This window comes from Ziziphus jujuba, chromosome 9 (assembly GCF_031755915.1).
Source record: "Ziziphus jujuba cultivar Dongzao chromosome 9, ASM3175591v1".
NCBI classification, from domain to species: Eukaryota; Viridiplantae; Streptophyta; class Magnoliopsida; order Rosales; family Rhamnaceae; genus Ziziphus; species Ziziphus jujuba.
The window spans coordinates 26764456-26792418 of NC_083387.1; the positions used below are offsets into that span (position 1 = coordinate 26764456).

The 27963-nt window shown below is 32.2% G+C and overlaps 2 protein-coding genes across 2 annotated transcripts; one reads left to right on the forward strand and one right to left on the reverse strand.

The window, feature by feature from the left end:
* Positions 1–9336: 9336 nt before the first annotated feature.
* On the reverse strand, positions 9337–13783 carry LOC132799430 (uncharacterized). Its single transcript, XM_060811249.1, has 2 exons — positions 13218–13783; positions 9337–9969 (listed from the first exon to the last, which is right to left on the reverse strand). Exons 1-2 carry the CDS (start codon positions 13531–13533, stop codon positions 9632–9634), a joined length of 654 nt encoding a protein of 217 aa, XP_060667232.1. The 5' UTR covers positions 13534–13783; the 3' UTR covers positions 9337–9631.
* A 3353-nt stretch (positions 13784–17136) lies between these two features.
* On the forward strand, positions 17137–19694 carry LOC125418359 (uncharacterized). Its single transcript, XM_060811250.1, has 3 exons — positions 17137–17243; positions 17751–17819; positions 19204–19694. The coding sequence occupies exons 1-3, from the start codon at positions 17137–17139 to the stop codon at positions 19511–19513; spliced, it is 486 nt and encodes a 161-aa protein (XP_060667233.1). The 3' UTR covers positions 19514–19694.
* Positions 19695–27963: the final 8269 nt, after the last annotated feature.

Sequence of the window (27963 nt, forward strand, 5' to 3'; positions counted from 1 at the left end):
TATTAATATTATAATGTTAAAGTGTTAACGCTTGCTAGCCCAAAAAAAAAAAGAAAAAAAAAAAAAGGAAAAAGGGAAAGAAAGAAAGAAAGAAACATTTTATTAATCATGCCCCCAGAAATATACTATTAGCTAATGATAAATAGTATTTAAAAAAACAAAAAAAAAAAAACAAAAGAAAAAAAGAAAAAGAAAACTAATATTAACGAGTAAATGTAAGATTTTCAAAGGCAACACAATCTAAGTTCATGGGTTCCACGTTCTATCTGGGACAAATTTTTAGTGTTTCAACAACTTTTCCCTCTTACAAACAGGTGACTCCCATATATATAATTAAGAATATAGAATTTGTAAGCAATCATTATAGATATTTTCTATGTAAATGATATTGAAAGGGAAAATTTGGAGCTCTCTAATAATATTTGTTTGAGCATAGAAATAGTCATATTAGTAAGTTTAGCACAATGATAAAAAAGAACCATTAAATATGAAAATACATTTTTAGAACCAAATCAAACATTGACTTCGCTAAAATCTTCTCTCTCGTATTGTAACGTTAAAAAAAAAAAAAAAATGTTCAAACGAAAACATAGGGTGTCATTAACTAATCACTTTCTTTTTGAACCATAAAAGTTGTAATATAGGTTCACTTTATTCAAAAATGTGCAGCACCAAATTTGTATGTTTTTTTCTTTTTTTATCAACTTCAATATAGATATATATATATATTATTTTATTTTTTTCTCTATCAGTCTATTTAATAGATTTTATTATTTTATCGGTCTATTTAATAGATTTACAACTTTACGAAAAACTTGTATTGTCAGTTTCGAAGGTTTTCTTTATCATATGTATTGAGTCATTAGAGGCTCATAGATTATATGTATCTAATTCATAGTTGTCCTATATATAATTGATTTGTGTTGTACTTTGAGGGAATCTTTTTTATGTCTATTTGTTTATTCTAATAAGATTTCACTGTATATTTTCTCATTTTAATTGTTTCACATGTTAATTTGTTGATAAATTTCTTTAAATTCGTAGCATTTTGTCTTTCACGTCAAATTAATTATACTAGTGATGAAATATAACGAAAATTTTTATATTGAAATCATGCATATTTTATTTTTTTGTAAATAATATTGTTGTTTAAAATATCAAGAACAAATAAGGTAAAAATATTTGATTGGTAAAACCATTTTTTAAGTGATTTTAAGTTCCAACAATATAAAAAATAAAAATATTTTATTTAAATAGGCGGTGATGTGACATTTCACATTTTCAATGCTTTGTTGGTTCCTCAAACCGTATATTACCCAAAAAAAATAATAATAATAAATAAATAAATAAATCTAGATCTCAATCTTGATCCTCTAAACCTCTTCGCTAATCTCTAATTTCGATGGAGATTGTTAATTAATTTATTATTGAAAATACTCAAACCAAGTTATTACATAGCTAAAAAGGCAGCCGACTGGGTTGCTAGGGCTGCCAAAAATAGACATATTATTATCCCGGGTGGGAATGGGATACTATTCTGCCTTGAGTTTCACTCTATTTTGGAAGGTGATTTGTGCTGATGTAATATTAATAAAATATTCTTCTTGATCAAAAAACAAATATATATATATATATATATATATATATAAAAAGTAAAATTTTACGGTGTAGGTGATTTGCTTCAAAAATGATAATTTTTGAAAAAATTATAATCAATATTAATAATAGTTTTTTTATAAATTATAATCAATAAAATGAAATCTACATTACAAAATCGTACGGATATTTATACTATAGATGGATTTTATATCTATATATATATATAGCTTACCACTCAAGTCACAACCAATAACATCATTTATATAAATTACTAGTGCCGATACACATACTATCAATTTCAGATCATCTGCAATAGCTTTATTCCCCATAAAAATTTATTTGCTTACATTAAAAAAAAATTATTTAAAAGATATTTTTTAATAGGTTTGTTCAAAAATTTTGTAAAGATGATATTGAAAAAATAAATAAATAAATAAATATAAACTTTCAATGTGAGTGTTATTTAATTTTTGTATAAAATCTATTAGACAGAGTAAACATTTAATGACACACTTATAAAAAAAAAATTAAAAACAATCTGCATAAGAAAATTTATTTTTAAAATAAAAAATAATTGACACATCATTGATTAATTAAAATTTAGATAAAATTATCAAAGATTAATTTTTGGATTTAACATCTATCCAGTGCTAAACATTCATGACAAATAGAATGAAAATTCTTCTAACCCATTAGAAATCCTTTGAGGATTAAAAGTTAAACAAACGTCTAGTATAATTTGGTAAGATTATTGGGGAAGTTTGATACTCCACAAATAATAACAATAATAATAATTGAGGATCTCTGAATATTTTCCTTTAATCAGATTCTAAATTCTTAATAATTTTTTATTAGAACATTTTTTTTTTTGGGTTTTCTGGTGAAAAATAAATTTTATTAGGACAGTTGATAACTTTACGGAATGAAACAGACGGAAAGATATGTGTTCGTTTTCTGTTAGCCGTGTTGTAGGTCCGTTAACAAATATTGTCTTTTTTTATTATTAAAAAAAAAAAAAACTAATTTTAAAGAAGAAGAAGAAGAAGAGGAAGAAAGAAAACCGTTAGAAGGCCTTAAATTGCAACTGTGCCAAATTAGGAAGTAATACAATGTATTAAACCCCCATTAGACAAATAAAATATTAGTTTGTGTGTAACTAAAATGTAGATCTGAGTTCATTTTATTTCCTAAAATGATAACCTGAAAAAATGGGGATTAATAGTAATAGTTGCCTTTTGACTTTAAGGTAATGCTTTTTCTTTGTTGACCTTCCCTATTTGCAATGAGTTTGGTTGGTTAAGATGGGTCACCAATTTTGTAAAATTAAGTTTTTTTATTTTTTTATTATTTGTATTTTTAATGTAGCTGAAATTTATATCATAAACTCATGTTTGATAACCAAAAACCCGCGTCAATAATCTAAGATGGTACGTAATTTGAGAAGGTGAACAAACTACATCAGAAACTCAAAAAGCTAGAGAAAATTCTCTGTGTTTCGTCCCAACCAAACAGGAAAACTATGTATGCTAGCTAGCCAATTGGACACTACTCCATGAATCTCTTCATCTATAAAAGCCCAGAATAGCCTTGAAATCCATCATACAAAAGCAAATCTGAAACTTTCATTTTATATATTCAGCTTCTGAGAAATTATCTTGAATTTTCTATCAACCATGGCTTTGAGCAATTCCTTCTTCTTGGCCTTATGCTTTGCTGGTTTTGCATTTTTGAGCAATATCAACGTTGGCCTAGCAGGTCGTCAGCTTTTGCAAACAACTCCTCCAAATTTGCCCAAATTGCCTCCGTTGCCTACCATGCCAAACTTACCTCCTTTGCCCACACTGCCAACGACACAGCCATCTCTGCCTAAACCAGGCACCCTGCCTCCGCTTCCAAGCATCCCCAATCTCCCGAAGCCGAGCTTACCACCCCTGCCGGCGACTTCGCTTCCCAACCTTCCCCCCATCCCAACAATCCCATCCAATATCCCTTTCTTCTCCCCACCACCTTCAAAAACCAGCCCTTGAAGATATATGTTCACTCTGCACTGTTCTGTTCTCTGGAGTAGTACATGCTCCGTAAATATGATACATTATTTGCTTTATAGCGAGGACATCCTATGTGTGTGATCTTCTAGTACTCTATGGATTTTGTAGCAGTATATTTGATTTGTTTGCGTTGCAGTTTCATTTATAGATAATAAATTAATGTATCTGATACTGTTTTTTTTTTTTTTTTTTTTTTAAGTTTTTTGTGAGTATGTGTGTTGTATACTTTGTGATTGTACTCGATAGATTTCACAGAGATGCTATATAAATATCTGTTCATATAAATTACGGTATTCATGACACATGGTAGCAATATCATGTCTTTCGTTAATGCACCTTCTAATCATATTATTATTGTAGTGTTAACAATCTATCAAAAAACAAAAAAAATGGTGTTAACGCTTGCCCAAAAAAAAAAAAAAAAAAAGAATGAAAGAAAAGAAACATCTTTATTATTCATGCCTTGCAAAAATATAACTCTTAGCTAATGATAAATAATATTTACAAAAAAAAAAAAAATTAAAAACAAACAAACAGAAGAAACGTTACAATAAGGAGTAAATGTGTGAATTTTCCAAGGCAACTCAGTCAAGTTCCATGGGTTCCACTAGACAAATTTCCAGTGTGTCAACAACTTTCCCTTATTACAAACAGGTAGTTCCCATGTATATGGGTCTCTCACGTAGACTTCATACATCTGGATCCTATATTGTTCTTATCTATTTGTGAGAGAGGAATTGTGCTCCTGGAAGCGTAATGAATTTTTTTAATCTGTATGGGATTTTAATTTGCTCCTATCTAGATGATATTTAATTTCAGAATTTTTATAAGCCTTGAAGTCAATTGTTTTGAAAAGATTTTGGTTGTTAAAAAAGTTTTTCATTTACATTTGAATCAACATCGTCTCATATCCAGGATTGTATGAAATTGGATATTAGTTGTCTTTGCCAACAAGAGAGGCTACCAATGCCTCATGGCCCACATATACCTCGGCAACGTCACAGTGGTTCACCAATAGTTGTCTCACTATATCCTATTGTATTGTTCACTGACATTGTGATCTTTTTTGTCTCGCATTTTTCTGACCTCACAAATCTTACAGTATGCTTTAACTAACCCTTATTTTGAATTTAAATATTTTTAAAATGCAAATTTCGTTCAGTCAAAATTAATTTACATATATATATATATATATATATGGAAAAATTTTACGGTATTGATGGTACATATGCGATCTCAGTATGGATGATGATTTTTTGAAAACATTATCGTCAATATTTTTTCTGTATGATAATATTGATGATGATTTTTTAAAAAACTGTCATTAATACTCATGGTTCATATACAGACTATCTGTACCATAGACGAACTCTATATATATGTGTACAAATATATACATAGGAAAATTCTACCATACCATAAATGGACTCTCTCTCTCTCTCTATATATATATATATATTATGGATTTTAATTTTATAAAGCGAACAATTTTGATCTGCTAAAATATAATTGTCATCTAATGTTTATAGCTTATTGACATATGTTACAAATGGTAAGGGCTATCCAACCAGAGTTTAAATTTTAAGTTATTAATTGATATAATATTCTCAGCATTTAACACTTTAACATATTCCCACTTCTATATGGGTAACTAGTTTCTAAAATTACTCGTGAAGTAAATGTTATAATTATAATTAAGAATCTAAAATTTGTAAGCAATCATCTGTAAATATTTTCAATAAAATTGGTAGTTAGGGAAAATTTGGAGCTTTCAAATAATATTTGTTCGAGTATAGAAATAGTCATATTGGTAAGCCTAATTAGCACAATAGTAAAAACCACTAAATATGAAAATACAATTTTAGAACCAAATTCAAACCTTGGCTCGCCTAAAATCTTCTCTCTCGTGTTGTAATGTTGGAAAGAAAAAAATAAAAAAAATGTTCAAACAAGAACATAAGGTGTTACTAACTATTCACTCTCTCCTTGAACAATAAAAGTCGTACATAGAGTCACTTTATTGAAAAAAAATGTGCAGCACCAAATTTTTATGGTTTTTTTCTATGTATATTTTCTCTATCAGTCTATTTAATAGATTTATAATATTATCACCAGTTGATTGTCAATTAGTTAATTTGTTAATTTAAGGGGTAATAATATTTCCAATAGATTAAAATTCTATATGTATATAAAAAATGATTTTTATTACTATTATAATCATTATCAACTATAACCACGTACCCATATAGTTTAATTGATTATTCCTATAAGTTTCATCTCCCATATTAAATTTAAAAGTTTTGAAAGTACAAAATAAATAATTAAATGCAACCTATTCACAAACATTGTTCATATCAGCAACAAATAACAAAGTTATATATATATATATATATATATCTGATGTCTTGTATGAATTAATTCTTAATTAATTCTCTCCGTTATCGGTCCGGTTTTTTTTGGCTTGGAGCTGGAGTCTGGTAATTGGAGCCCGTTTCTTGTAGAGTTAAAATAAATATCAATCTGGCCTTTTCTGTGTTTGACATTCCAGTACAAAGAGATTCGTGGTTGTTAAGATGTGTTAACAATTAGTGAGTTTATATATATATATATATATATATATAGGAGTGTTGTTGTGGATAAGTGGTGGGTAACTTTCCACACAATAACAATTCCATATATATATATATATATAAATATATAGAGCTAGCTTTGAAACTTGTATAAACTCATGTTCTGATAACCAAACACCTGGAGAAATATAACTGGTTGGATTAGAGAAGGTGAGCAAACTGCTGTCAATCATCTTTCTATATCTTTTACCAAACAGATATGAAGACATGTACATGCATTTCCATACATCTATTTAATTTCTCATATTTGTGAGTCGTCAGATCCCAATTTTCGATCCACGTACCAATTTAGACAAATGATAAAAGAGCGAAGATAATAGTGCAACAAAAAATAAGTTCAGCATACATGGTGCCAAAGTTCGAAGGAGAAAAAGAAAAGAAAAGAAAAAAAGAAAAAAGCGTACATAGTGCCAAGAAAAAAAAAAAAAAAAATAATGTTCACACTGTCAAAGCTCTAAAGAAAACATGCCTAATCTTCTTATTGACTCGGAGCTTTCTACCACTTACTAAAGGCCTTGGTCACGAAGAAGTAAATTCATGGGTTTTGATCCACCAATAAACATGGTTCTAGGCTCAATTTTAAACTTTTTCACGCATTAGATCTTTGGACGCAATTGAAGCAATTTCTAACATTTCTAGAAAAAAGGTTGGTCAGGTTCTGTCTCATCTTTATATATATATATATATATATATATATATGTATGTATCTTTTATTGTTTATTTCTTTACTTCTATATGTTCCAACATCTTTGGAAATTGTTTTTGAAGGTTAGCGTGAATTGCATTGCAAAGAAATAGATGAGCTCTATCCTCTAGAATTGTTCAACAAAGCCTGGCCAACCCTTTTTTATGATTATTCTCTTTGCTTTTCTTTTTCGTGACAATTTTATATACAAAATGTATTATTGAGTTCTAGATAAAGAAATCTAAATACACACAAAAAAAAAAAAAAAAAAAAGAGAGACAAAAATCTTCTAAAACATACTAGTACAACAAAAAGAAAAGCTCGTGCTCCTAACCTTTAAGAAAATAACAAAAACAATTACGAAAAATAAAATAAAATAAGAAAATCATCCAGTAGAAAAAAGGAAGAGAATTTTGGTGATACATTTAATTAAATGAATTGAAGAAGCAAGAGATAAGTTTGAATAGGAAAAATAATGAGTGGCAGAGGAAAAGAGGGTGATCCATAATTTTAGTGACTTGAACATTTTAAGGTAAATTACAAACTGCTACAATAACTCAAAGAACAAAAGCTTATCTATTTTTATCAAAATAACATAGAAACCATTTTCAACCATGTATCTCCATCTATAAAAACCCAAGATATTATTATATTTTTTATCTATAAAATCCACACACACACACATATATATATATATATATATACACTGGAAAGGATTTTACACTATATATTTTCTCATATTAATTGCTATCATAATTTAATTAGTATGTGGATAGATTTCTTTAAATTGTTTCTATATATTTGACTGCCATCAAATTAATTACATCATTTTTGTTGTGCTATTTTTGAGTTATAATAAAGAGAGATGGAGATCTAACTAATGACCCAACCGTTATTAATTGGATCGAACAATTTTAAATTTAATCTAATCAGCTTTGAATTATGCCCAATTTAACTGTGTTTGACTTAAATGGTAGAGTACAATTCATATAATCCAATGCAATGTCCCAAAATTTTTCTAAACGTGTATTACAACTTTTTAATAGCTCTTCCTTACTTTTCAAATCTTATCTTCTCACATTCTTTTTTTCCGTTTGGCAATCGGCACTTCGAATTTTTAAGTGGTTAGACCAACACTTCGAAATAATAACAAAGAGTACAAATATATCATATTTATATAAATTAATATAATTAACTACAAACTGATTTTAGCGTCGAAGACCTTACCAAATAGATTCGCAGTATTTTGTCTTTCACGTCAAATTAATTATACCAGTGTTGCAATATAATGATGATATTAAAACTGAATTCATGCCTATTCTTTTTTTTTTTCTTTTTTCCTTTTTGTAAATAATAATGTTGTTTAACATATCGTAAACAATTAGATAAAAATATTTGATTGGTAAAGCCATTTTTTTTTTAGGTGATTTTAAGTTATATGAAATGCCACATCACCAATTTTTTTAAATAAAATATTTTTATTTTTGCTTTTTGGATCTCGATCTTGATTATTAAAGCCTCATAGCAAATCACTAATTTTTAATGGACATTCACTAATTAATTAATTATTGAAAATACTCAAAGAAGTTCATTTATTACAATATATAGCTAATCACAATAATCACAAACTGTTCGATTTCATAATGACATTGGTATGTATCCAAGAATTATAAGTGCAAATGGTATATATATATATATATATATATGATCAGAATAATTTCTACTAAAAAGGAAATGAAGCATGATTAAATTGAGGATGTCAATTTCTCCCAAAAAAAACATATATATATATATATATATACATATATATGCACAAATGATACAAAATTAAGGATCTTGCAACTTTTTCCTTTAATCGAGACCCTCGATTTTTAATCAGAACAGTTGATCATAACAGGATGAAACTGATGGAAAGATGCATTAAATTAAAGACACGTGTTGGTTTTCTATTAGCCACGTTATAGTTTTGAGTTAACAATCAATTTTTATTACTACTAAAAGAAACTAACTGCGAAAAAAAAAACAAACAAAGTTCATTAGAAGGCCTTCAATTGCAGCTGTGCCAAATTAGGAAACTGCAATAAACAAATAGAATATTGTTTCTCCATAAGTGAAATGTAGACTTTAGTTAGTTTTATTTCCTATAATTATAATAGTTACGCATTGACTTTAAAGTATTACATTTCACTTGTTGACCTTTCCGATTTGCAATGAGTTTGGTGGTTAAGATGGTCCAACAATTTGGTGAACTAAGGTGTTAATGTAGATTTGAAACTTTATATTATAAACTGATCATTTTAGATAACCAAACGCCCTAGACAATTATATAAGATGGTACGCAACTTGATAAGGTGAACAAACTACGTCAGAAAAACTCAAAGGCTAGAGAACATTCTCTCTCTTTCTTCCCAACTAAACATGAAAATAATGTATCCTAACTGGGTACTACTCCATGACTCTCCATATCTATAAAAACCCAAGATATATAGCCTCCAAATCCATCATACAAGATCAAAACTGAACCTTTCATTTTTAATATTAATTCACTTTGTAAGAGATTTCCTCTTGAACTTTCATTTTGCCATGGCTTTGAGCAATTCCTTCTTCTTGGCCTTATGCTTTGCTGGTTTTGTATTTTTGAGCAATATCAATGTTGGCCTAGCAGGTCGTCAGCTTTTGCAAACAACTCCTCCAAATTTGCCCAAATTGCCTCCATTGCCTACCATGCCAAACTTACCTCCTTTGCCCACATTGCCAACAACACAACCATCTCTGCCTAAACCAGGCACTCTGCCTCCACTTCCAACCATCCCAAACATCCCCAATCTCCCGAAGCTGAGCTTCCCGCCCCTGCCAGCGACTTCGCTTCCAAACATTCCCTCCATCCCAACAATCCCATCCAATATCCCTTTCTTCTCCCCACCACCTTCAAAAACCAGCCCTTGAACATATATGTTCACTCTGCATTGTTCTGTTCTCTGGAGTAGTACATGCTCCATAAATATGATACATTATTTGCTTTATAGCGAGGACATCCTATCTGTGTGATCTTCTAGTATTCTACGGAGTTTGTAGCAGTATATTTAATTCGTTTGCGTTGCAGTTTCATTTATAGATAATAAAATAATGTATCTGATAATGAATTTTTTTTTTTTTTTTTTTTTTTTGGTGTTGTATGTGTTGTATACTTTCGGGTTATACTCGATAGATTTCACACAGATGCTATATCAATATCTATTCATGTAAATTACCCTATTCATGACACATTGTAGCACAATATCATGTTTTTCATTGGAGCTCTCTGATAATATTTGTTTGAGCATAGAAATAGTCATATTAGTAAGTCTAGCACTATGATAAAAAAGAACCATTAAATATGAAAATACATTTTTAGAACCAAATCAAACATTGACTTCGCTAAAATCTTCTCTCTCGTATTGTAACGTTAAAAAAAATAAAATAAATGTTCAAACAAAAATATAGGGTGTCATTAACTAATCACTCTCTTTTTGAACCACAAAAGTTGTAATATAGGTTCACTTTATTCAAAAATGTGCAGCACCAAATTTGTATGGTTTTTTCTTTTTTTATCAACTTCAATATATATATATATATATATAATTTTTTTTTTCTCTATCAGTCTATTTAATAGATTTTATAATTTTATCGGTCTATTTAATAGATTTACAACTTTACGAAAAACTTGTATTGTCAGTTTCGAAAGCTTTCTTTATCATATGTATTGAGTCATTAGAGGCTCATAGATTATATGTATCTAATTCATAGTTGTCCTATATATAATTGATTTCTGTTGTACTTTGAGGGAATCTTTTTTATGTCTATTTGTTTATTCTAATAAGATTTCACTGTATATTTTCTCATTTTAATTGTTTCACATTTTAATTCGTTGATAAATTTTTTTAAATTCGTAGCATTTTGTCTTTCACGTCAAATTAATTATACTAGTGATGAAATATAACGAAAATTTTTATATTGAAATCATGCATATTTTATTTTTTTGTAAATAATAATGTTGTTTAAAATATCAAGAACAAATAAGGTAAAAATATTTGATTGGTAAAGCCATTTTTTCAGGTGATTTTAAGTTCCAACAATATAAAAAATAAAAATATTTTATTTAAATAGCGGTGATGTGACATTTCACATTTTCGGTGCTTTGTTGGTTCCTCAAACCGTATATTACCCAAAAAAAAAAAAATCTAGATCTCAATCTTGATCCTCTAAACCTCTTCGCTAATCTCTAATTTCGATGGAGATTGTTAATTAATTTATTATTGAAAATACTCAAAACAAGTTATTACATAGCTTAAAAGGCAGCCGACTGGGTTGCTAGGGCTGCCAAAAATAGACATATTATTATCCCCGGTGGGAATGGGATACTATTCTGCCTTCAGTTTCAATCTATTTTGGACGTTGATTTATGCTGATGTAATATCAATAAAATATTCTTCTTGATCAAAAAGCAAATATATATTTATATATATATATATATAAAAAGTGAAATTTTATAGTGTGAGTGGTGGTTTTAAAAATGATAATTTTTGAAAAAATTATTATCAATACTGAAAATCATAATCAATAATGAGATCTACGTTATAAAACCGTACGGATGTTTATATCATAGATGGATTTTATATATATATATATATATATGTATAGCTTACCACTCAAGTCACAAACAATAACATCATTTATATAAATTACTAGTGCCGATGGCATATACACATACTATCAATTTTAGATAATCTACTATCAATTTTAGATAATCTGCAATAGCTTTATTCCCCATAAAAATTTATTTGCTTACACCAAAAAAATAAAAAAATTATTTAAAAGATAAGATATTTTTTAATAGGTTTGTTCAAAAATTTTGTAAAGATGATATGATAAAAATAAATAAATATAAACTTTCAATGTGAGTGTTATTTAATTTTTGTATAAAATCTATTAGACAGAGTAAACGTTTAATGACACACTTATAAAAAAAATTAAAAACAATCTGCATAAGAAAATTTATTTTTAAAATAAAAAATAATTGACACATCATTGATTAATTAAAATTTAGATAAAATTATCAAAGATTAATTTTTGGATTTAACATCTATCAAGTTATAAACATTCATGCCAAATAGAATGAAAATTCTTTTAACCCATTAGAGATCCTATGAGGATTAAAAGTTAAACAAAGGTCTAGTATATTTTGGTAAGATTATTGGGGAAGTTTGTTACTCCACAAATAATAATAATAATAATAATAATAATAATAATAATTGAGGATCTCTGAATATTCTCCTTTAATCAGATTCTAAACTTTTAATAAATTTTTATTAGAACATTTTTTTTTTTGGGTTTTTTGGTGAAAAATAAATTTTATCAGGACAGTTGATAACTTTACGGAATGAAACAGACGGAAAGATATGTGTTCGTTTTCTGTAGCCGTGTTGTAGGTCCGTTAACAAATATTGTCTTTTTTTATTATTAAAAAAAAAAACTAATTGTAAAGAAGAAGAAGAAGAGGAAGAAAGAAAACCGTTGGAAGGCCTTAAATTGCAACCGTGCCAAATTAGGAAGTAATACAATGTATTAAACCCCCATTAGACAAATAAAATATTAGTTTGTGTGTAACTAAAATGTAGATCTGAGTTCATTTTATTTCCTAAAATGGTAACCTGAAAAATTGGGGATTAATAGTAATAGTTGCCTTTTGACTTTAAAGTAATGCTTTTTCTTTGTTGACCTTCCCTATTTGCAATGAGTTTGGTTGGTTAAGATGGGTCACCAATTTTGTAAACTAAGTTTTTTTATTTTTTATTTTATTTTTATTTTTAATGTAGCTGAAATTTTATATCATAAACTCATGTTTGATAACCAAAAACCCGCGTCAATAATCTAAGATGGTACGTAATTTGAGAAGGTGAGCAAACTACATCAGAAACTCAAAAAGCTAGATAGAATTCTCTCTGTTTCGTCCCAACAAAACAGGAAAACTATGTATGCTAGCTAGCCAATTGGACACTACTCCATGAATCTCTACGTCTATAAAAACCCAAAATAGCCGTGAAATCCATCATACGAAACCAAATCTGAAACTTTCATTTTATGTATTCAGCTTCTGAGAAATTATCTTGAATTTTCTATCAACCATGGCTTTGAGCAATTCCTTCTTCTTGGCCTTATGCTTTGCTGGTTTTGCATTTTTGAGCAATATCAACGTTGGCCTAGCAGGTCGTCAGCTTTTGCAAACAACTCCTCCAAATTTGCCCAAATTGCCTCCATTGCCTACCATGCCAAACTTACCTCCTTTGCCCACCCTGCCAACGACACAACCATCTCTGCCTAAACCAGGCACCCTCCCTCCGCTTCCAAGCATCCCCAATCTCCCGAAGCCGAGCTTACCACCCCTGCCGGCGGCTTCGCTTCCCAACCTCCCCCCCCTCCCAACAATCCCATCCAATATCCCTTTCTTCTCCCCACCACCTTCAAAAACCAGCCCTTGAACATACATGTTCACTCTGCACTGTTCTGTTCTCTGGAGTAGTACATGCTCCATACATATGATACATTATTTGCTTTATAGCGAGGACATCCTATGTGTGTGATCTTCTAGTACTCTATGGCGTTTGTAGCAGTATATTTGATTCGTTTGCGTTGCAGTTTCATTTATAGATAATAAATTAATGTATCTGATACTTTTTTTTTTTTTTTTGGTGCGTGTGTGTGTTGTATACTTTGTGATTGAACTCGATAGATTTCACAGAGATGCTATATAAATATCTGTTCGTATAAATTACCGTATTCATGACATATTGTAGCAATATCATGTCTTTCGTTAATGTGCCTTCTAATCATATTAATATTGTAGTGTTAACAATCTATCAAAAAACAAAAAAAATGGTGTTAACGCTTGCCAAAAAAGAAGAAGAAAGAAAAACAAACAAACAGAAGAAAAGTTATAATAAGGAGTAAATGTGTGAATTTTCCAAGGCAACTCAGTCAAGTTCCATGGGTTCCACTAGACAAATTTCCAGTGTGTCAACAACTTTCCCTTATTACAAACAGGTAGTTCCCATGTATATGGGTCTCACGTGGACTTCGTACATGTGGATCCTATATTGTTCTTATCTATTTGTGAGAGAGGAATTGTGCTCCTGGAAGCGTAATGGATTTTTTTAATCTGTGTGGGATTTTAATTTGCTCCTATCTGGATGATATTTAATTTCGGATGATATTTAATTTCAGAGTTTTTATAAGTCTTGAAGTCAATTGTTTTGAAAAGATTTTGGTTGTTAAAAAAGTTTTTCTTTCACATTTGAATCAACATCTTTCATATTTGGGATTATGTGAAATTGGATATTAGATAGTCTTTGCCAACAAGGTAGGCTACCAATGCCTCATGGCCCACACATACCTCGGCAACGTCACACTGGTTCACCAATAGTTGTCTCAATATATCCTATTGTATTGTTCACTGATATTGATTTTCTTACAGTATCTTTTAACTAACCCTTGTTTTGAATTTAAATATTTTTAAAATTCAAATTTTATTTAGTCAAAATTAATTTACATACATATATATATATATATATATATATATGGAAAAATTCTATGGTACGGACGGTATATATACGGATCTCAGTATGGACAATAATTTTTTGATAAAACTGTCGTCAATACTCTTTCTGTGTGATAAATGATTTATTCAAAAACCGTCATTAATACTCATGGTTCATATACGGATCGTCTGTACCATAAACGGACTATATATATATATATATATATATATAAGTATATACTTATATATATATATATATACATGGGGAAATTCTACCATACCATAAACGGACTCTCTCTCTCTCTCTCTCTCTCTCTCTTTATATATATATATATATATATATTATGGATTTTAATTTTATAAAGTGAACAATTTTGATCTGTTAAAAAATAATTTTCATCTAATGTTAATAGCTTATTGACATATGTTACAAATGCTAAGGGCTATCCAACCAGATTTTAAATTTTAAGTTATTAATTGATATAATATTCTCAGCATTTAACACTTTAATATATTCCCACTTCTATATTGGTAACTAGTTTCTAAAATTACTCGTGAAGTAAATGTTATAATTATTATTAAGAATCTAAAATTTGTAAGCAATCATCTGTAAATATTTTCAATAAAATTGTTAGTTAGGGAAAATTTGGAGCTTTCAAATAATATTTGTTCGAGTATAGAAATAGTCATATTGGTAAGCCTAATTAGCTCAATAGTAAAAACCACTAAATATGAAAATACAATTTTAGAACCAAATTCAAACCTTGGCTCGCCTAAAATCTTCTCTCTCGTGTTGTAATGTTGGAAAAGAAAAAAAAAAAAATGTTCAAACAAAAGCATAAGGTGTTACTAACTAATCACTCTCTCCTTGAACAATAAAAGTCGTACGTATAGAGTCACTTTATTGAAAAATGTGCAGCACCAAATTTTTATGGCTTTTTTCTATGTATATTTTCTCTATCAGTCTATTTAATAGATTTATAATTTTATCAGTAGTTGATTGTCAATTAGTTAATTTGTTAATTTAAGGGGTAATAATATTTCCAATCGAATAAAATTCTGTATGTGTATATAAAAAATGATTTTTATTACTATTATAATCATTATTAATTATACCCACGTGCCCATATAGTTTAATTGATTATTCCTATAAGTTTCATCTCCCATATTAAATTTAAAAGTTTTGAAAGTACAAAATAAAGAATTAAATGCAACCTATTCACAGACAGTGTTCATATCAGCAACAAATAACAAAGTTATATATAGGATCCTTCTACAACGAGGACCGACCGCATGCTTCATTTGTGGACCAAAAATGTGATGAAATAAGAAGCCATTGGATTATCATACCTGGCATGAACGGCCCAGATTGAATAGCTTCTCACGTGTGAAATTTTGCCCAAATCTCCCATTCCAACTTGAACCGCCTTTGCCAAAATTCCCCAGTCGCTCCAGCACCACCATTGTCACCCTTCAGATTCTTCCCAAACACAAATCCCATTTTTCCGATCCTTGCTGTTATTGGGATTCATATAAAGATTTTTAAAAAAAAATCTTTATGGCTTTTTTCCCTCTCATTTTTCATATTTTTGGCAAATTGGTTTGGATTTTTAAATGATGAATAACTTCATAACATGAACAAAAAACCCAAAAGAAAAAACTCATGTGAACCAGATCAATTAGAAAATAAGCCATCATTTATCAGAATTGGGATGATTTCTACGAATCTAGTGCCCCACTAAAACCAAATTACTTAACCATGCATATCTCTCTCTCTCTGTCTCTCTCAGAGACACCTGCAATTTTTTACCACCTTTCTGCCTCTTCGAAACCCCCAAAATCCCGTCCTCTCCCACTACCCAATTCCAAATATTAATATTGTTTAACTTTCTATTCAGACAATCTCTTCCTTTTGATTTAAAATTTCTAACCCCACCAGTGAGATTGTTTAAAAGATCACTACCCACTTTGATTTCTTGCACATTGGTTTTTAGGATTGGAGTAGTGTTCCTTCGTTGATGGAGATGTAATAGTAATTAGTGTTTGGAAAATGTATCGAGATGGGTTTCTAGTTCCAATGGAGATGAAGAAGAAAATAAGGGTTTCTACAAGTTGGATTTGAAGGTAGGTGAGAAAACAGCTTCTGGAAGGTTGGAAGCAAAGGAGAAAAGGAGAAATGAAGAGAAATGTGCAAATGGGAAGGAGGGATTTGGGTAAAATTCCACACGTGAGTTTCTATTCAATCTAGGCCGTTCATGCCAGGTATGATAATCCAATGGCTTCCCATTTCATCACGTTTTTTGTACTCAAATAAAGCATGAGGTCGGTCCTTATTCTAGAAGGACTTGTTATATATATATATATATATATCATATGACTTGTATGAATTAATTCTTAATTAATTCTCTCCGTTATCGGCCCGTTTTTTGGGTCTCCATTTGGCTTGGAGTTGGAGTTGGTAATTGGAGCCAGTTTCTTGTAGAGTTAAAATAAATATCAATCTGGCCTTTTCTGTGTTTGACATTCCAGTACAAAGAGATTCGCGGTTGTTAAGATGTGTCAACAATTAGTGAGTTTATATATATAGAGAGAGAGTCTACCATGGGGACCGACCGCATGCCTCCTGTGCGGGCCAAACATGTGATCAAAATTGGAGCCATCCGATCTGCACATCTGGCATTAACGGCCCAGCTTCAAATTGCTCTCATGTGAGAATTTTGGCCAAAATCTCCCTGAGCCCTTTGCAGCTTCCTCTTCTATTTGCCTCTGCATTTTCCCTTTCCATTCATGAGATCTTTGGCCAAATTTTCCCTGAGCCCTTCTTAGCTTCCTCTTCTATTTGCCTCTGCATTTCCCCTTTCCATTTGTGAGATCTTTTTTTCGTATTGCCTTCAAGTTGGGTTCTTGGAAACCAGAGGTTAAAGGAAACGAAATGCAGCTTTTGTATTAATGAGAGTCTTGGGATTTTGTGTTTTCTTTTGTGGGTTTGGGGATAAAGGATTTGAGGAAAAAAAAGAAAGAGGAAGAGAAGAAGAAGACAGCAGAGGCTACAACTGAGCCGAAGAAGAAGGAAAAAAGGGTTTTTGATTTGGCTGGGTAGAAGCGAGACCCTCCTGAGGAGGTATATTTGTCACTTTCTTTATTCTCTGTGAGAGGGAGAGATAGTGCTCGAGAATCTTTAAGTAATTGTAATATCAAATTCTGAAACTTCAAAGGGACCCATTAATGATTTTCTACGAAACGCTGTATAAGCAAATTCCACATAGCGAAATGGCACAGTTCTGGTGAGTGGGAGAAACCAGTCTTTCTTAATTACCTTCTTGATATCATATGCATACATTCAGTTCGGTTCGTAGAAGGATTATACAGAATAAAATTCTAATTGCATTGGCATTCTAGCAAAACTATATTCTTAGGATGCATTAAGTAGAAAACTTATGGAGTGGGAACCAAAGCATGATAAAAGTATGGGATGGCACTTTCTTTTACTGAAAAAGGGAGACTGAGAGGATGAATCACTTGGCGAATGGATAGCTTGTAGAAACTTCGCTTATAAAAACATTGAAAACCTTTGATCTGCAAATGTACTTGAGCATTTCTTAAAGCAATGTGCATATGTCCATTATTTATAAAACAAGATTGTTAATTGTTTAACACATGCTACTTTTTTCTATCATTTCTTAACATTATTTACCACATTCCGTATTTTTGTATTTTTATTGGACTCTTCTGTGTAAGATTCTATTCTCAACCATGCGTATGGGTTTAAACTGGATGAGCTACCTAATGTATTCTTGTGGAGTATTATAAGTTAAATACCTCTCAGAACAGGGGTCTAATAATATAGATGACCAATTATGTTCTCACTGCCATATTTGTATGTTTGTTTTCTGGCTTATTACTGGATATCAAAAGGCCTGTCTTCAAGCATGGGGGTACACTCTTAATCATGAGAATGTACCTTATGATAATTAAATGCCACCTCTTTTTGTGTTAATAATATTTTTGTATTGTTTCTCTTGTAGTCTTATGTAAAGCCTTTCTTGTTTCTTTCTTTCTGAAATTACATTTTTTGCGTAGGCTAAACATTACTCTTCTTGTTTCATGGTTCGTTGTTATATATTGCATGATGGTAACGTGATAGTCTCTTCTTTAAACCTAGCAAGTCATGTTGGATTTTCGTTCCTTTTATTCTAATAACAAATCCATATTTTCATTCAAGAAGCTTTTTGCATTTCTTTGCCATTTACTCTGCGTGTGATTGAATTAAATCTGCCACTTCTTTATCACACTTTTTTCTATCTAGCTACGAGGCTGTCTGTTTAAAGATGCAAAAGTAAAAATCTCACAAAGTAGTTGCATGCTTGTATAGGATGACCTAACACTCCTTTTTCCCCTTACCTCTATTCTGCTTAACTCAATTGCAACTGATTAATCATCACTTTTGGAATATGAATTTATTCAGAGCTGAACAGTTATTATTTTACTAGTGGTGCGAATAATGCATTGTGCATGCTGAATGTCATTATCTATAGCTTAGTAATTTATAAACGTCCTTTTCTTGTTAATTTAGTCATACCTCACAGCATATAAAATTAAAAAATTTCTTCTTGTAATTTAATTGTTGATGGCTTTTTTTATTAACCATGCATTTCAATTTGACTGGAGGATGATGGAATGTGGTTTGCTTTCAAAAGAGGAGGCGAAGAAAGCCTTTGAGAAGAAGCAGAAGAAGAGTCAGCAGCAAAGGCTGGTATCCCCAACAAAATCTGCAATTGCTGTTAAGAGCACCAAGTCTGCTACTGTTAGGAGTACAACATCATCCTCCCCAAATTCTTCCAATAAAAAGACCAAAACAGAATCCAAAACTGGTTCTAAGCAGATTAGAAAGCGGAAGATTGAAGATGAAAGCTCCAACGATGATTCTGATGATGACTTTGTGGCCAACAGACTCATGAAAAAAAAGAGAGCAGCCTAATTTATAATGTTTCTCATCAATTCAAAATTCATTTGCTATTTGAAAATCATGATTTAGCTTATTAGTTGTTGTTGTTGCCAACATTGCCTTTATTATTAGTTCTATGATTTAAGCAATGGAAACTTTTCACCTAACGATTTTTATTGTCAACTCACATTTGAGACCTTGGATTATTAATTAACCAAAATTCCTTAGTACTCCATGATTATGTTCTTTATCATCTAATGAACAGTTTGAACCGCTAGCCACTTTGATCACTAGCATTAACGAGTGTTTCTTTTTATGTGTTTATACATTAATTCATAATATTATTTTTAAATTTCTCTATATTTCAGTTGCTTCTTTATTAGAGTTTGTTTAAAACTCGATTACTGGATCAGGCACGCATTTAGAGTTTTACTTCTAGTATATGACCAGGTGGAGCATGGCATAAAAAAAACAACCAAGTCTGGTGGAAATAAAAGACTGATATTCTAAACAGGGGAGTGGCAAAACCACACTGACACTGCCACTTTTCATAGATATATATATATATTTTTTTACCTTTTTTTGCTTTTTTTTTTTTTTTGGTTACAAAGGGAAAAATAATAATAATATTGATAACAAGGCCTTTTTCATGGGTATTTGGAAAAAAAAAACAATTTACTTATTTTCATGCAAAAGAAACTAGGTTTCTTAAGTCTTTTTCTTTTTTTTTTTTTGGGTTGGTTTTTTTCTCGAGCACTAATTCACGAATGTCCAAGACCTCTCTTTTGGATTGTTTTAATGAGGAAGAGAAAAAGTTGCAGATATTTTACTAGAAATTCCTAGTCTTATTCATAAAGAAAACGAGGGAGTTGCTGCTGTTGATAAGGCCACCAATACTGAAATTGCGAATAAGGAGATTCAATCCTCAAAGCCAAAGAGAAAATTGCCTAAAAAAATGGTAAACATATATATATATATATACAGAGAGTCTTCTCTTCCTCTTTCGTTTTTTTTTTTCAAATCCTTTATCCCCAAACCCACAAAAGAAAATACAAAATCCCAAGACTCTCATTAATACAAAAGCTGCATTTTGTTTCCTTTAACCTCCAGTTTCCAAGAACCCAAATTGAAAGAAATACGAAAAAAAGATCTCACGAATGGAAAGGGGAAATGCAGAGGCAAATAGAAGAGGAAGCTGCGAAGGGCTCAGAGGAAATTTAGCCAAAGATCTCATGAATGGAAAGGGAAAATGTAGAGGCCAATAAAAGAGGAAGTTGCGAAGGGCTCAGGGGAGATTTTGGCCAAAATTTTCACGTGAGAGCAATTTGAAACTGGGCCGCTGATGCCAAATGTGCAGATTGGATGGCTCCAATTTTGATTATATCTTTGGTCAGCACAATATATATATATATATAAGAGTGTTGTTGTGGATAAGTGGTAGGTAACTTCCCACACAATAACAATTCCATACCGGCTACAATAAGGACTGGCCGTATGCAATATATCAGGACCAAAAACATGTTGAAATTGGAAGCCTTTAGATTTGCTCATCTGTCACGAACGGGCTAGATTAAAGCCTCCTCACGTGTGGATTTGTCTCCTCCTCTTTTTCTTTCTTTTCACATAATCGTGACTTTTCTTCTCCTTTCCACATGCCCATAAGTTCAAATCTGCCGAGATCCCCCCCTCTCTCTCTCTCTCTCTTTACCTCTCGCACTCTATTCTCTTACCCATCCAAAGAAATCTGCCTAGATCTCCTCTCTCTCTCTCTCTCTCTCTCTCTTTACCTCTCACACCCTATTCTCCTACCCATCCAAAGAAAGCAAAATATATATAGATACTAATATTAGTTTATAAAAAATAAAAAATAAAATAAAAATAAAAAGAAGAAGGAGAAATCAGGATTTTTTAGACTAGAACTTCTATTTGGATACAGATTTTATTTTAAGGTTGAAGGTGAAAAGGAAAGGAGATGAAAAGATTCTTATGGATTAATTAGTTGAAAAGAAGAAAATTAAGGAGTTTCCATTTTTTTTTTTTTTTTTTTTTACCATCTAACGGCTGGAAGGGAAGGGAAGTGTGGGCAAGAGAAAAGGAGAAGGGAAGAGAAACCAGTGAATGGGAAGGGAAGCTTTTGGGCAAAAATCCACACGTGAGGATGCTTTAATCTGGCCCGTTCGTGACAAATGAACAAATCCAAGGCTCCCAATTTCAGCATATTTTTTGTCCTAATATATTGCATATGGTCGGTCCTTATTCTAGCCGATCTTTATATATATATATATATATATGTAAGTTTATAGAGCTAGCTTTGAAACTTGTATATACTCATTGTCAGGACCCGTCCAGAATTCCTTCCCCGGAACCCTAGACAGCCCTGATCCCAGGGAAACCCTACCGAACTCTCCAACGGAAAATCCGGCAGAGCTTCCCCTAAGGGATTTACTTACCACAATTTACCTGCACTGAAAACACACTTCTAAAAACAACCCCTTATTCCTCCCACATTACTACAGATTGATTCCACAAATTACAGCACTCCAAAATAAATACAGTAATCCAGTGCATAATAAATACAACAAGAGTGAAAGAAATATTACAACTGCAATAAAAGAATAACGGGTACTGCCGAACTAAAACAGCGAGGAAGATCAAGTCCGCTCCGAATGAACACCGACAACCTGGTACCTAGAGGAACGGAATTTAAGAGTGTGAGATGCTAATCATCTCAGTGAGTGACCCTATCTACTGTACAATATAATACCACTGTAAGGGTATATAAATAATAATTATTTGGAAATAATATTTTCTCTCAAAACCCTTACAATTCTCTTAGTTGGAAAGGTTCCCCTTTTAAAACATTTTCACAAAACCCTTTATTCATATTCCCCGAAAACCAAGACATCAAATAATTAAATACCAGAAACAGTAATAATTAATTTTAATTCCAAAACCATTTTATTTTTAAAACACAGTTCCAAAATCAGTTGATGCACCCACTATATACCAGTGGCGCCAGAGTACCCAGCGTCCCGAGGTACTGCCAGACAGGAGGTTATAGAGAGAAACCGGCATACGGTCGCGTGGCGTCCCACTGCGCCGCTGCTAACCTGGTGTCCCGGCCAAGGGGGTGGCCTACCCTCATCCGATGGCAACCACAGGACAACCTTATCATATCAACCGCGCGCTACTCACACCCACCTGCGCGCTAATCACAACCGTGTGCACACTAACCATATCACATATAAACAGAAAACCAGTACGTGCACGGTGCATCCAAAAATCATAAAATCCACATGTTTAAATTATATAACAAATTTCACATTTTTCATAAACATAGCGGGCATAGTCCATCCGCTTGAACCCGGAAATTCTCCGTAATTTCTTTATAATCAACACCATAAATTCCATGATTTTCAAATCCATCAATTCAAATATCCACATTTTCTCAATAGCATAAATAATTCTCGAAATATAATAATCAAATCTCATAATATTCCATGGGCATATTTTATAAAAATTGAAATCACCAACATAACCAAATATTTTCCTTGAAATATTTGAAAGTCAAATCGTGCCCAATTTACCATTAAAACCACACCAATTTCAAAATCCTCAAAACCATAAAATAATTTCACATGGCATAAATTTGTAGAATGCACATTTTCTTAAATCCAATAAATTCATAAATAATTCCACAATAAATCCAATAAATATTTGGCACATAGAAATTAAATTCCAAATATTTAAATCGCACATAATATATTCACCAAATAAATTCCCAAAATTAATTTGAAGGTGGGTCACTCACCTGGAGCACGCAATTAACCCATGACCCACTACGGGATCAATTCTACGACTCACCGGTGCTCCTAGAACAAAATTCACAGGCAGTCAAATAAATTAATATTTTATTCGGATAAATAATACCTGGTACCCGGGGGGTCAAAACATAAACGATACCTAGAATTTACGAGTTATATACCGAATCGAAGCTCGAGTGATGCTGATCACAGATTCGGTCTCAATTTCCAAGGATTGTACCCGACGGGGTCGGAATTTCACCGGGAAGCTTTTCGGGTTTCGGCTCCGCAATTCTCCCAAACCGTCACGAATTGGCGGAAACGGAAGCCGGATTCGGGTTCAGGAGGTCGAACACTGCGGACTGGAGCTGGCCGGAATTTCGGATACTCGCCGGAACAGTATTTTCCGGCGAGCTGCCGCGGTCACCGGCAACCGTCGCCGGCGGGGCGCTTGCGGTGGCCGTTGGTCGTGAAAATTTGCAGTCTTGTAGATCGTGAGGAGAGCAATCCAATGGGACCGGCGGTGAGCAAAACGGAGGCCGGACGGCGAAGAAATCACCGTTTGAAGATTTCCGGCCCCTCGCCGGAAAACGTTCCGATCCCGGCGCGTCGGTGGTCCGATGGCCATGATTTTTAGTGGGTCGGTCGGACTTGAGGAGGGGATCAAGGCTAGCTGGCGCGTGTGGCCGGAAAATGGCCGGAATAGTGTCGATTCGCGGTGGCCGGAGGTGAAGGGGAAAAAGTCGCCGCCGAACTTCGGAGCTCCGATCCGGGCGCGTCCGGCGGCCGTTCACCGTGAAATTTGGAGGTTTTGCCGGAAATGAGGTGGGCAATCTGCCTGGCCGGCGCGTGTACAGTAACTCGGCCGGAACAGTGCAAAAATTCGGGTGGCCGGCGGTCCTCTCTCTCTCTCTTTCTCTCTCCTCTCTCTCTTTCTCTCTCTTCCCCGAGAGTTTTACCAAATAAAAACCCTTGTTTGACACTGTTCATACCACGTGGACCAATCAGAAGCTGACACGTGGCGTTTTAACCGGATGTCCGTTTTGAGCGTGCCGCTAGTCTGTGAACTCGTATCGACGAGCACTTCACAACCATGTACGAGTCAAAGCTCAATTCCCCATAAACAAAAAGTCAACTCCGGCACCCCTGGACAGTTTGGACCGCAACTTGTTTCACCCATAACTTTCAAACCGTAGCTCCGTTTTCGACGTGCTACCAGTCTACGAACTCAGGGCATCGTGCACTTCGCCCCGGTACCCTGGTCAACTCGAAATTCCCACCGAGTCAAAAAGTCAACTTTTGACCCCTTGGTCAACGGTCAACCTCGGTCAACGTGCACGGATTCCGGTGCGATTCGGGACGGGGTGTTACACTCATGTTCTGATAACCAAACACCTGGACAAATATAACTAGTTGGATTAAAGAAGGTGAGCAAACTTAGACCTGGCAAATTGGATCATGACACGGCGACATGACTCGAAAATGACACGGAATAAATGGGTTTGGGTTTATTATAAATGGATTCGGATCATAATCGGATCAACCCGTTTAACACGAATATTAATCGTGTCGTTTTCTGGTTGACCTGTTTAACTCGAAATTGACCCGTTACGACCCATTTATTGAACGTGTCAGTCTCAACCCGATACGATTATACACCTATTACAACCCATTTAAATTTAATTTTAAATTAATATTTTATCACTAATATAATATTTAATAACTAAAAAATATTATAAATTAAAAATTTTATAAAAATAATTTTCTAAAAACAAAAAATACATCTTTAATAAAACAAAAACATAAAAATAAAATTTTTTTTGGGTTAATAGGTTAATTTTCGGATTAACGGGTTAATAGGTTAGTTTTCGGGTTAATAGGTCAATTTCAGGTTAATGGGTTAATAGGTCAACACGACCCGTTAAAATAATCGTATTAAACGGGTAGTGTCGTGTCGTGTTGACCTGTTTATAAACAGGTCGGGTTAGTGTTTTAGGTACCTGACACGATTAATAAATGGGTCATGTTCGGGTTAGGTATTTTTGACACGATTATTAAACAGGTTGACACGAACACGACCCACGAACACGAATTGCCAGGTATAAGCAAACTGCTGTCAATCATCTTTCTATATCTTTTACCAAACACACATGAAGACCATGTACATGCATTTCCGTACATCTATTTAAAAACCCAAAATAGCCTTGAAGTTTCTCGTCCAAAAAACCGAAAACTCAAATTTTATAAAATCTTCAATTTTCATTCAGCAATGGCCTTCAGAAATTCCTTGTTCCTAGCCATATACTTTGTTGGTTTTGCCTTCTTGAGCAACATCAATGTTGGATTAGCAGGTCGTCAACTTTTGCAAACAACAAGCACTCCTCCAAATTTGCCAAAGGTTCCACCATTGCCTATCATACCAAACTTGCCAACTATGCCCACAATGCCAACCACTCTGCCTCCTCTTCCCAGCATACCAACCATCCCCACCATCCCGAAGCTGAGCTTGCCTCCTCTTCCGGCGAAAATTCCCTCCATCGCTACAATCCCAACTACTATCCCACCCATCCCTTTCTTTTCTCCACCACCTGCTAAAACCAGCCCTTGAATATTTTCACTCTGCAGCAGTAGTTTTCTGTATAAACTCTGAGATTTCTCTTATACACATTTGCCTTTTTTTTTCTCTTTTTTTTTTGCGAGGAGATTTATGTGTGCTATTTATTCTATTAAGTCTGTGGCAGTGTATTTGATTTGTTGTGATCCAGCTTAATTTACTTTTAGAGCTCATTACTTCTATGTTTATTTGGAAGTTTATATAGTTTAATTTCTCATATTTGTGAGTCGTCAGATCCCAATTTTCGATCCACGTACCAATTAAGAAAAATGATAAAAGAGCGAAGATAATAGTGCAACAAAAAATAAGTTCAGCATACATGGTGCCAAAGTTCGAAGGAGAAAAAGAAAAGGAAAAAAAAAAAGAAAAAGTAGTGCCAAGAAAAAAAAAAAAAATTACGTTCACACTGTCAAAGCTCTAAGAAAACATCCCTAATCTTCTTATTGAAAATGTTGTTTGTCTTATTGACTCGGAGCTTTCCACCACTTACTAAAGGCCTTGGTCACGAAGAAGTAAATTCATGGGTTTTGATCCACCAAGAAACATGGTTCTAGGCTCAATTTTAAACTTTTTCACGCATTAGATCTTTGGACTAAATTGAAGCAATTTCTAACATTTCTAGTAAAAAGGTTGGCCAGCTTCTGTCTCATCTTTTTATATATATATATATATATATCTTTTGTTGTTTATTTCTTTACTTCTATATTTTCCAACATCTTTGGAAATTGTTTTCGAAGGTTAGGGTGAACTGCATTGCAAAGAAATAGATGAGCTTTATCCTCTAGGATTGTTCAATTTTTATAATTATTCTCTTTGCTTTTCTTTTTCGTGACAATTTTATATACAAAATGTATTATTGAGTTCTAGATAAAGAAATCTAAATACAAAAAAAAAGGGAGAAAAATCTTCTAAAAAATATTAGTACAACAAAAAGAAAAGCTCTTGCTCCTAACCTTTAAGAAAATAACAAAAATAATTACGAAAAATAAAATAAAATAAGAAAATCATCCAGTAGAAAAAAGGAAGAGAATTTTGGTGATACATTTAATTAAATGAATTGAAGAAGCAGGAGATAAGTTTGAATAGGAAAAATAATGAGTGGTAGAGGAAAAGAGGGTGATCCATAATTTTAGTGACTTGAACATTTTAAAGTATATTACAAACTGCTACAATAACTCAAAGAACAAAAGCTTATCTATTTTTATCAAAATAACATAGAAACCATTTTTAACTATGTATCTCCATCTATAAAAACCCAAGATATTATTATATTTTTTATCTATAAAATCCACACACACACACATATATATATACACTGGAAAAGATTTTACACTATATATTTTCTCATATTAACTCTATCATAATTTAATTAGTACGTGGATAGATTTCTTTAAATTGTTTCTATATATTTGACTGCCATCAAACTAATTACATCATTTTTGTTGTGCTATTTTTGAATTATAATAAAGAGAGATGGAGATCTAACTAATGACCCAACCGATATTAATTGGATCGAACAATTTTAAATTTAATCTAATCAGCTTTGAATTATGCCCAATTTAACTTTGTTTGACTTAAATGGTAGAGTACAATTCATATAATCCAATGCAATGTCCCAAAATTTTTCTAAACGTGTATTACAACTTTTTAATAGCTCTTCCTTACTTTTAAAATCTTATCTTCTCACATTCTTTTTTTCCGTTTGGCAATCGGCACTTCGAATTTTTAAGTGGTTAGACCAACACTTCAAAATAATAACAAAGAGTACAAATATATCATATTTATATAAATTAATATAATTAACTACAAACTGATTTTTAACGTCGAAGACCTTACCAAATAGATTCGCAGTATTTTGTCTTTCACGTCAAATTAATTATACCAGTGTTGCAATATAGTGATGATATTAAAACTGAATTCATGCCTATTCTTTTTTTTTTTTTCTTTTTTCCTTTTTGTAAATAATAATGTTGTTTAACATATCGTAAACAATTAGACAAAAATATTTGATTGGTAAACCCATTTTTTTTAGGTGATTTTAAGTTATGTGAAATGCCACATCACCA